Source organism: Ornithorhynchus anatinus, chromosome 21 (genome assembly GCF_004115215.2).
Source record: "Ornithorhynchus anatinus isolate Pmale09 chromosome 21, mOrnAna1.pri.v4, whole genome shotgun sequence".
In the NCBI taxonomy this organism is placed as follows: Eukaryota; Metazoa; Chordata; class Mammalia; order Monotremata; family Ornithorhynchidae; genus Ornithorhynchus; species Ornithorhynchus anatinus.
Genome location: NC_041748.1, coordinates 187,870 through 198,654, shown reverse-complemented (window position 1 = coordinate 198,654; position 10,785 = coordinate 187,870). Strand labels below are relative to the sequence as shown.

Here is a 10,785-nt window from a genome sequence, read left to right as displayed (position 1 = left end):
CCCTCTCTCCCTCCCTCCGTCCCTCCCTCCGTCCCTCGCCGAGCCCCGGTGGATGCGTCCGGCGTCCGGCGCCCGCCCCCGCCGTGTCCCGCGGGCTCCGCCCCCTCCCGCTCCTCCCCCCGCACCTCCCCCTCCTCGGCCTCCCGCTCCTCGGCCTCCCGCCGCCGCCGCCCCTCGTCCTCCCGCCGAGCCCCCGGAGCCTCCTCCTCCTCCGCTTCTTCCTCCTCCTCCTCCTCCTCCTCCGCCGCCGCCCGGGCCCGGGCCCCGGGCCTCGCCGCGATGCCGGAGAAGCGGCCGTTCGAGCGGCTGCCGGCCGACGTCTCCCCCGTCAACTACGGCCTCTGTCTCAAGCCCGACCTGCTCGACTTCACCTTCGAGGGCAAGCTGGAGGCCGCCGCCGAGGTAGGCGTCCCGGGGGGAGGGGGGGAAGGAAGGAAGGAAGGAAAACCGGGCCCGGGTCGTCGTAAAGGGGGGGGGGGGGCGGGCGGGGTAGGCCGCGGCGGCGGGGAAGGCCGCGCCCCTCCGGACGGGGACGGCGGCTCCCGGTCGCCCCCCGCTACCTGTCCCCGTCCCCTCCTCCTGCCGCCGCCCCTTCCGGGCTCTGCGGCGGTTATCCCGGAGGAGGGAGGCGGCCGAGGGTCATCGGAGTCAAGGCTCGCCCGTCCCCCCCCCCCCCGGCCGGTCCTTGCCGCCTCCCCCGCCGCTTCCCTTTATTTCCGAGCGGCCGGAGGAGAGGAGGTGACCTCCCCTCCCCCGGGGTCACCCCCAGCGGGGCTTCGTTCGTGGGGTCGTGATGAGGGAGCGCTCGCTAGGTGTGCGGAGCCCTCCGCTTGGAACGGACGGTTGGGCCCCGGACGCGGGGGCAGAGGTCACCCCGGCGCCGGGGGAAGGGGCGACCCCCGTCCGTCCCCCCCCGTCCCCCCGCGTCCGAGGCCTCGCTGCCCGGTCCTTCCTCCCCGTGCCAGGGGGCGAAGGATGGGGCCGCCATCCACCCCGCAGGGCAGAGGTTGCCCGGCCCTGGGAGGTTTGCATCGTGCCCCCCCACCACCCCAGCCCAACGGGAGTTGAGGCTCGGATCTGGGGGCGGCCCCCGCCAGCGCTCGGCCCGGTGGCCCGCACCCGGTAAGCGCCCACTACGTAGGATGGAGTGGGATTCTTCGGCCCGTCACCCGCGGCTCGAAGGCCTCACCTTCCCCGCCACGCCGGAGAGCCGGCCCCGTCGTCGACGCCTTGGGAGCCCCAAAGGAGAGGAGCCCCGGCCGCCCCGCGCCCGCGTCCCCCTCGGGCCCACGGGTGGGAAGGGAGGTTGGAGCGGGGTGACGTCCCCCCGCTCGGTCTCCGATATCGATCGGCCGGGCGGGGAGGAGAGCCAGGGCCTGTCGGAAGCCGCCGGGTCTTGTGACTTGGCGAGACCTGCGGGGAGATGACCTGGGAGTTTACATCTTGTGGGGGCGGGGGGCCAGAGGAGGGGAAAAGAAAATACCCCCGAGAAAAGCCACCTCCTCCTCCTCCTCCTCCTCGACCCGCGGAGCGGGGCGAGTCTCTGGGTGGGTCAGAGGCCCTCCCCACGCACGGATGGCGGACCCCTCCCGTGGAGAGGGGAGGTGTCCGCCGGATTCGCTCCCGATCCCGCGCCACCGAAGAGCCGGAGAGAGAGGCCGGAGCTGGGGGCCGGGGAGCCTGTCGACGCCGGACGGCAGGATTCCCTCCCTCGCGGGCGTTAGGGCCCGTCCTCCGCGCCGACGGGAGAGCCCGTCCGGGGCCCCCGAGGTCGTGTTGGGGTTCGGGGAGCCCGGGTGGCGGGGCCGGGCCACCGGGAGGGACCGCCACGGTGGCCTCCGAGGCTGGAGCGGCGCGGCTGGCTGCTCCTAAGCACTTGGGAGATTTCAGAGGGCTCTGGCCTCTTTTCAGAAATTCTTCAGGGGGAGGGCAGGACGCTCTAAGGAGGGCGCGGCATTGATTTTTTTAAAAATTCTTTTAACGTGCTTCCTTCCTCTCAAAGGACACTAGACTCTTCTGCTTGCACCTTAGCCACCCCCGAAAGAATCGAGGGGGATAGGTACCCCGCCGTGGGGTGTCGGAGTAAGGAAAAGTCTCTTGGTTTTCGCTTATCTGGCCTGACGCGGGAAGCCGGGCCCGTGGAATCACCGGAGCTTGCTTCGGCCCGTCAGGGTATGGACCGAATTCGGGTTGCGCCGAAATCCAGATTTATGAATTTTTGAACCCGCCGGCTGTAGTATTACACGGGCCGTGAAAGGTGTCCCCCCTCCCCCCCCCCCCCCCCTGCGGTTGCAGAATTTTTTGATAAGTGCCGAGTGTTTGTCCAGGTTACATATTAGAAACCTGGTGGATTTTTAACCTTGTTTTGGGTGTGGAGGCCTGGGGGAAGGGAGCGAATTAGCATGCGGCCATTTATCTGGTGGACTTTCAGCCAAGTCCCCGCCCAGCGCCGGCCCGGCTGGAGCTGGGGCAGCGGACTGGCTCGGGAGGACCCGGGGGCAGCCCGGTTTTCTCCGTGGCGGCTCCCGGCCGGGCCCGGCGCGCTCCGAAGTTGTCTCGAGAATTCCCGCTCTCCGCCAAGCAGTGGCGGCCGCCCAAGGTGGATCACAAGTTGATGAGTGTGCCGGCGCTTCCCGGTCTCGGAGGCCCGGGATGAGTCGTCCCCGAAGCCGGAGACCCGCTGGGCCGGCCCGGGGCCGGGGCGGTCGGGGAAAGCCGGCGACGAGGAAACGTTCTCCCCGGAGCCGGGGATGGGGAGTCACCCGCGGCCCGGGGTGGCGTGCGGCCTCCCGCTCGCTTCCCGGAGGAGCCGCGGGCGAGGCCGAACCCGATGGCAGAAAGCCGGCTCTGCGGATCGGGGGAATCGGAGTCGTGTCCGTTGCCAGGGATGCGTCGTCGCTCCCCCCGCCCCGGAGCTGGGGCCTCGCGCCCGTCGGCCCCCGGACGCGTGGATTCATGCGTGTATCTGCAGGGGGCTGTCCGGGCACCACCCCTTTAGATTGGAAGCTCCTTGAGGGCGAGGGTTGTGGCTACTGACTCTTTCGCCTGGTACCGCGATTGCATTTTAACCGGTAAGCACAGATGATGGTGTATGTGCCCACCCAGGCAGGTAGCTCACGGCAGGCTTAGTCCCTTCCTGAGACAAAAACGGGAGAGTCTGGCGGCGTTCCAGTCTCCGGCTCCATCTCGCAAAAGAGTCGAAAAGAAGCGTATTAACGGCCCGGCCGGCCGCTGACCTTCCTCCCCACCCCGGAGGGCCTGCTCCGTGCTGAGCAGAAAAATGGGGCTGTGAAGAGTTAACTCCCATTGCCTCCTCTCTACGTCTCTTGGATCGGGCTCCGTGAGGCGCTTACCGCAGAGCTGTGCACATAGTAAGCACTCGGTAAATACCGTTGATGCCACAGAGAAAGAGCCTGGCAGAATGGATAGAGCCTGGGCCTGGGAGTCAGAAGGTCATGGGTTCTAATCCCGGCCCCGCCACTTGTCTACTCTTTGACCTTAGGCAACTCGCTCCACTCTCTGGGCCTCAGTGACCTCGCTCTGGAAAATGGGGAACATTTTACTGTGATCCCTCCGTGGAACTGTGTTCAACTTGATTTTCCCATATCCACCCCAGCGCTTAGTACGGTGCCTATCACATATTAAGCCCTTAGCAAATATCATCATCATTATTATTATTATTATCACTGATTCCTCTGGAGGCTCTGCTCTGGGCCACGGTTCCAGCACCGGGGCCTACTGGGCCAAATGCCCAGGCCCTGCCACCCCTGGCATGGGCCGCCCAAGGCGGCCCCTCCTTTGTGCCGTCAGTCAGTCGGTCATATTTATCGAGCCCTTAACTTTGTGCCGAGCACTGGACTGAGCGCTTGAGAGAGGACGATAAAACAATATAACAGACCCGTTGCGTGCCCACAGTGAGCTTACAGTCTAGAGCGGGGGAGAGCACCACAAGCTTTTGGTGGGGAAACGGGTGCGGGGGGGCCCACTTGGCTGGGACTCTCTCTCCACAGGCCCAGGCTCCCGTCTTGCCCCGCCAGCCCAGGCCGGTGCAGCGGTCAGCCTCGGGCGCCTCGTGGGGCTCCGGGTTCCCTCGCTTCTCGCTCCCCACGGTGGAGTGGCGAGAGGGGCGCACCCGCGACCCCGCCGCCTTGGCTCGCTTTTTCCGAGGCTCGGGCCGGCGATTTCCAGCTTTGGCAGCGCAACGCGTGTGACTCAGGTGGGGCCGTCTGGTCGACGGTTCATCACCGGGTTGTGTCACTTCCCGCAGGATGTGAGGCAGGTCAGGGTGTGCGGATGAGGCGGGCCGGGCCGGCCTCTCTTCGGGGACCCGTTCCCCGGGGAGGGAAGCTGCCTCCGCTCCCGGCCCATCCCCCGGGCCCCCCCCCAGGCCGGCAGGTGATGCGGCCTAGAGCCCGTCGAGGAGGGCCCTTCTCACTCACCTTCCTCTCCTGAACCAGCGATGTCCGGGCGCCGTGAGCCGTGCCGCTCCGCATCCTGGAGTCGCGCTGGGGGTGGCGGCGGCGGTGACCGGAAGGGCCGAGCCCCGAAAAGACGCGGCCGCCGTCGTGCTCGCCGCCTCTGTCGCGGCCGGCCCTCCTGCTGTTCCCAGAAACCGAGGAGACGCTTCTCTGTCTGCTACTTAGCAGTTTTCCTTCCCTTTATAGTAATGATTATAATAACGACGATAGTATGCGTTTTGCACTTAATTCATGCCAAGTACGCTACTAAGCGCAGGCGTAGATATGGCGCGATCAGTTGGGAACAGTTGCTGTCCCAGAGAGAGCTCACAGTCCAAGAAGGAAGGACAAAAGGAAGCGAATCCCCATTAGACTGGGAAGGTAACTGAGGCCAAGAGAAGGGAAGGGACCTGCCCGAGGTCTCACGGCAGGCAAATGGCCTGCAGAGCCGGGATTTGAGGCCGGATCCTCCGACCCCCAGGCCCAGGCTCTTTCCACTAGGCCCTACTCAGTGATTCGCCCGAGGTCACACGGCAGACGCGGTCCTGGGCTTTGCCCGGGCGGGCCGAGTCGCGGCTGGATGGTCGGGCCTCGCGGGTCAGCCGGGGGACAGCAGGCGGGATGGCCGCGCCCCGGGAACCAGCCTGCTCACAGCCCATCCGACTCTTCTCTCGTAGGTGCGGCAGGCCACCAACCAGATCGTGATGAACTGCGCAGACATCGACATCATCACGGCCTCCTACGTGCCGGACGGCGACGAAGGTGAGGGATGGGCCGGGCGCCGCGGGGCCCGGGCGGCCGCCTCGGCAGGGTCTGGTGTCCGGAGCCGGTGGCGGGGTGGGCGGGGTCGGAGCGGGGCCTCCCGCTGACGGCCGTCCCTTGGGGGACGGGCAGGTCGGTCCCCCACGGTCCGACCCGCGCCTTCCTGGGAACGGTCGGGGGCCGATGGCCCCTGCCATTGGCGGCTGCTTGGGCGACTGCCTTTCGAGGACCGTTGGACCCACGTGTTCAGACCGGGGCGTAAGGTAGTTGGGGCGGGGGGGGGGGGGGGGGGGGGGGGCCTGCCTGCATGGTCTTAGGGGACCGTCGGTCGGCCCACCTCTCAGGGTTAGTAGCAGAGATAGCAGGAGGCGGTCCCATAAACACCGGGATAGAGGAAACTTGGAGTCGGGGAGGGCACGCGAGACGCCCGGCTTTAGCCAAGGGGCCCATCCTCCATCTGGATCCCCTTCATCTCAGAGGGTGGTCTCGACCCACCCAGGTCTGGAAAAAGCCCCTTAATTTCCCAGGGCCGGCACGGTGCCGCGTGAGCCCCCCGCCCCGGTTGCCCGTCCCACGCCCCCCGAGTTCAGTCTCGAAGGGTCCGGGAGCAGGTCCGGCCGGCGTCCTCGATGGCCACCCTGATGTTTCTCTCCAGTCCCAGTCTTGAGTTCTCGGGCGCGAGGCCCTCGGGCCGAACCCGTGCCCCCGACCGTGAGGCCGGTCCCTCCTAGGGCACAGAGTCGCGGTAGGAAGCGTCGCGTGAGTGAGAAGTGAAGTGTGCGAACGGCGTAGCCTAAAGGGAGCGGCGTTCCCTGAGTGCCTGCTCTGTGCGGCACCCTGTGCTGAGCCCTGGGATCCAGGGCCCTCGAGAGGGCAGGCGAACTAGCCTCCACCAACAGAAAATCAAGGGCCAGAATGAAGACGGTCGGAGCCGTAAAGGAGCACTAGCCGGGGGTCGCTCAGTCCAGCCACCACCCGGCCCCGGCCGCCTAGCTGGGCGGAAGGCCTCACGCTGCCGTCGTGTTGGCCAAAGCAGCCTCACCCAGCCTGGGGGCTCCCGTCCAGGACTATGCCCGACCGCTGGGTTGGACCGGGCACGCTACGGACTCCTCGCCCAGCCAGAGGAGTAGTCAGTCAGTTGTATTGATTGAGCGCTTACTATGCGCAAAGCACCGTACTGAGCTCTTGGGAGAGTACAATATAACGATAAACAGTCACATTCCTTGCCCACCATGAGCTTACAGTCTAAAAGGAATACCGGCCAGGATTGTGCCCAAGCGCTGGGTTAGGCCGGCCACTAACCCCGGTCAAGCCATGGGCCCCTAGCCGGGTTTGGGGAGTTGCCCCACAGGTGATGCTTGAAGATGACAGATCTGTAAGCAGGTGGCTGGAAAATGTTTCCTAGGCCGCCCTGCCCATTTTTTAACGGTCCGCCCCGATCTTGGGGACCGGGGTCAGACTTCTGCCGCCCCTTTCCCCAAGAGAGGCACAGAACCTTCCGGGGCCCGACCGGGGATCCCGCCAGGGAAGAAGCCTTTCCCTTCCCCTCAGGGAGGCCCGGAGTGTTGTGATGACGTGCGAGCGGCTCTGTCCGTCCCGGGGCCTCCTGTCGCGGGCGCGTGCCTGTGTCGTTTTCTCACCGAGGCCTGTCCGCCGCACCCCTCGCGGCGTTGCCTCGGCCTCCGTGCCCGGGAATCTGTTTCGATTGGGTCTGTTTTGGAGTCGGGATGTGTGTGAACGGGATTTTTTGGCGGGGGGATTTCAACACCTGGTGGTGGGACCCTAGCACTCCCGTTGAACTTGAGCACGGGCCAGGCGGCGTGGCCCTCAGAGCGAGGCCGCCCCGAAAGGGAGGAAGGACTCGTAGCGGGTCCGTCTTGGCTAGGTTGTCTCAGAAGGGCTGCTCCGCGAGGGAGATGAAACCCGCGAGACGTGTGAACCGGGCCCACCGCCGGGAGGAGAGGCAGGACCGGTGTTAGCGCTCCCCAAGAGCAGACCCCGAAAGCGAGTGAACTGAAAGGAGACGCCGCGGGTTTGCGGACGGGCGGCGTGCAGAGGCGAGGACCTGGGCCGCGTCTCCCCGGCTTGGGACCGTCAGCTCCCTGGGAGCTGGAGAAGCGCGTCTCACGACTGCGTTGGCTTGGACTCGACCGAGCGCTTACCGCGGTGTTCTCTGCACCGTAAGCAGTCACTAAGTGCCCTCTTATCAGTTGATGGATCGGTTGATCTTTGGCCGACGTTCCCCGGCTCAGCGTTGGCGAAGGTTCTTTTCAGGGGTCACAGGCCGGAGGGAAGTGGCTCCTAGTACAGTACTCTCTACCGAATAAATCGGGCTCTCTTTAAATACCAATATTCCTGCCGCTACCATGGAGAAACGGGGGGACGTAATGGAAAGAGCAGGGGCTGAAGAGTCGGGGGACCCGAGTTCTAATCCCAGCTCCGCCTCCGCCCTGCCATGTGACCGTGGGCCAGTCACTTCGCTCTGGTCCTCGGGGACCTCGTCTGTAAAATGGGGTAAATGTTCGTCGTTCTTCCTACGAAGACTTTGAGCCCATGTGGGGCAGGGACTGTGCCCGACCCGCCTATCTTAGACCTGCCCCAAGCGCTCAGTACAGTTCTTGGCCCCTAGTAAGCATTCGACATTGGCCACGTGCCCAGGTAGACTTTACATTTGTCATTTTGGAGGGCGCTTAGTGAGAAATGAAAATGTGCAGATTGCTTAGAACAGCCTCTATGTCAACCTTCTAGGTTAAGATGATGGATTTGATTCTTCTTCCTAAAATTGTATTGCCTTAAATGATGCCCCCCCCCCACACCCACCCCCCCACATACGTACATGGCCATGTGCAGGTGATGTCTGCCCTTGCCTCACTCCAGCTTAGTCAATTTTGGGACAACAGGCCTCCCTGACTTTGGGTCTCGAAAGTTATTTCAGAAGCCTGTGACCGAGGTCTCCGTAATGTTCCTCGGGAGCTTGCGGCAGCGGCGTTCTATCCTGCGCCTACAGGTTCCCCTTTCGGCCCAGACGATGGTTCGCTGTTGCCTTCCTATCGCCGGCCCTCCGGGAGTCTGCTAGCGTGTAGTCCGCAGCCTCTCAGGAGTCCTCTCCGGTGCCTGAAGTCACCAGTCCGCAGTTGAGACTCCTTGACCTTCTCTCCTTCCATCCCGACCCCGGCAGTCCCTTCCGTTGAGGTTCGGGACACTTTCTCCTCTGCCCACGTCCTCTTGGAAAGCGGACCGGAGCCCCAAGGGTCGGACCGGCCCCCAGCCCCGCGGGGCCCTACTGCCCTGCCGCTCTCTGAGGATGATGTGGAGGGGTCTTCTCTGGGCCCCACGGTCCCCACTCTTTCTGTTCTGTGGTTCCCGGGGACCGACGCGTCTTTTGCTGACGTTCAGTCGATCGGTGGTATTTATCGAGCTCTTACTGGGTGCCGAACACTGTACTAGGCCCTGGGGAGAGAGCGGTACAGTAGAGTGGGTAGACACGATCCCTGCCCACAAAGAGTCCCGGGAGGCCACGTGGCCTAGCGGAAAGAACCCGGGCCTACTAACTGGGAGCCTCGGACTCCCAGGCCCGGCCCTGTCAACGGTTTGCAGTGTGACCCGTGGACGAGTCGCTCGACGTCTTGGGGCCTCAGTGTTCTCACCTGTCAATCGAGGATAAAATCCTTCTTCTCCCTCCCTCCTAGACGGTGACCCCGTCTTAGGACAGAGAATGTGCCCGATCTGGTTCTCCCAACATCTCCTCCTCCCCTCCCCTGAGTCTGGGAGTCCCATGCGGGACAGGGACGGCGGGGGTCCCATCTGAAAGGATCGTATCCACCCTGGCGCTCGGTGCAGTTCCCGACGCAGAGTGAGCGCTTAACAAATACCAGCATTGTTATTAGTAGTAATACTTAGCACGGGGCTTGGCAGGGAAAGGAGTAAGTGCTTACGAAATACAATTTCACCCCTACTGCTGAGAGTAATTATGCTTAGCTGGTGTGCTTCGTTCTTGGATCTGTTGTTTGCCTATTTTTCCCAAGAGTCCTTTCCTTGGAATTTCTTCATCCGTATCGCCACAGCGGCAGGAGCAGAGCGTGGGGCCAGACCCCTGAGAGCAGACGGCAGAAATGGAAGACCCGGGCCCTGGCCTCGGCCAGCTTACCGTCCGCTGAAATTCCACCCCGTTCCTGTGGGACTGTTTTCCCGATCTGATCCCGGTCGCCGATGGTTGCTCCTGCTTTCCCGGGGTCTGTGTGGTGGTCCGGCTGGTGTCGTAGCATAGTAGTGGGAGCAGAGCACTGTGCTGTGCACTGGGAGAGAATACACAAGTGGGAATTAGACACGGTCCCTGGCCCTCAAGGGGCTCACCGGCCCAGATTCTCAGATGGGGAGAGGGGGCTCGAGGCCTAGAATCCCCAAGTAGCGGAAAAGATGAGGATGGACGCATACCATAAAAAGCAAAATGGGTAGGGGGCGGTGACTAGCGGAGAATTTCCGGCTCGGCGGTCCGGAGCCCAAGTGAGGCCCACCCGCGGCCACAACCGGGACTCCAGCGGCCGCCCGCCTTCCCGCACGGGCGCTGTTCTCTGCCGCGCCGGGGGGCCGGAAGGCAGGACGGGATGGAGACTCCTCGGGGGCACCAGGCGGTGGGGCCTGGAGGAGGAGGTAGAGGGAGCCCGTACTTCTTCCCCGGGAGGCGGCGTGGCTGGCCGTCGACTGGGTGTATATGCGTGTAGGGGGTCGGGGACGCCGAGCGTGACCCTGCGTGCCCGGAGCAAGATGAGGTCGGGGCCCTGGGTGGCGGGAGTGACCGCCGGCTTTACTTGGCCGGAGAACCTGGCCCGGCGGGAGAGGGGTTCGGGGCCCGGTGCGGCGGTGTGGAGGAAACGGCCCTCCCCCCGGACTGTTCCCGGCCTGCCCCGGGAGCCCGAGGACGGGCGAGAGGCGGGTGAAGGGTGTGGGCCCAAGAGGAAGAGCACGGAGCCGGGGACAGTGGGGGCGACGGTCCTGTTGGCCGAGTCGCTGCAGCACACGAAGCCGGGGACGGTCGAGGTGACGGTCCGGTCAGCCGAGTCAGCGCGAGGCCCTCGCCGAGCCCATCGTTGCTTCCGGCTCAGTGTTCAGCTGGAGAAACAGGGCCGACCTGAACCCGCTGCTTGGGGAGGTAGTCGAGGCCGGCGCCGGGGAAAGGGAAGGAGGAGGGAAAGGAGACGGACCCACGCACGCAAGCCTTCCTCCTGCTGAGCACCGTGTTGCTTGGCATGTGTCGAAAAGCTAGGAGTTCCTCTCGCAGGTCGCACGCACATACCTGTACATACAAACGCATGACCCTCTGATGGGGAATTCCCTTAGGGGAGCGTGTGTGAATGAATAGGCCAGAACCGGAACGAACGAACACACATACATTCTCTGTCTCTCTCCATCTCTCTGTCTCGCTGCGGTGTGTGTGCCATGCCCAGCACGGCCGTTGCTTTTCCCTCCTCGCCTTCCAAAGGGTGTGAAGCTTCCGGTCCCAGAGAGCCCCGCTCCTCCCCGGACCACCGGGCTCCCGGCTTCCAGTCGGGAGGCGGCATCGTCCCGG

At 64.6% G+C, this 10,785-nt stretch overlaps 1 protein-coding gene across 1 annotated transcript in view; it reads left to right on the top strand.

The window, feature by feature from the left end:
* The first annotated feature begins 215 nt into the window (after positions 1–215).
* NPEPPS (aminopeptidase puromycin sensitive) overlaps positions 216–10,785 on the top strand; it is a 48,691-nt gene continuing 38,121 nt past the window's right edge. The window contains exons 1-2 of the mRNA XM_029049125.2: positions 216–402; positions 5,135–5,219. Of these exons, the coding sequence (XP_028904958.1) occupies positions 280–402; positions 5,135–5,219 (208 nt within the window). The 5' untranslated portion in view covers positions 216–279. The remainder of the gene's footprint in view (positions 403–5,134; positions 5,220–10,785) is intronic.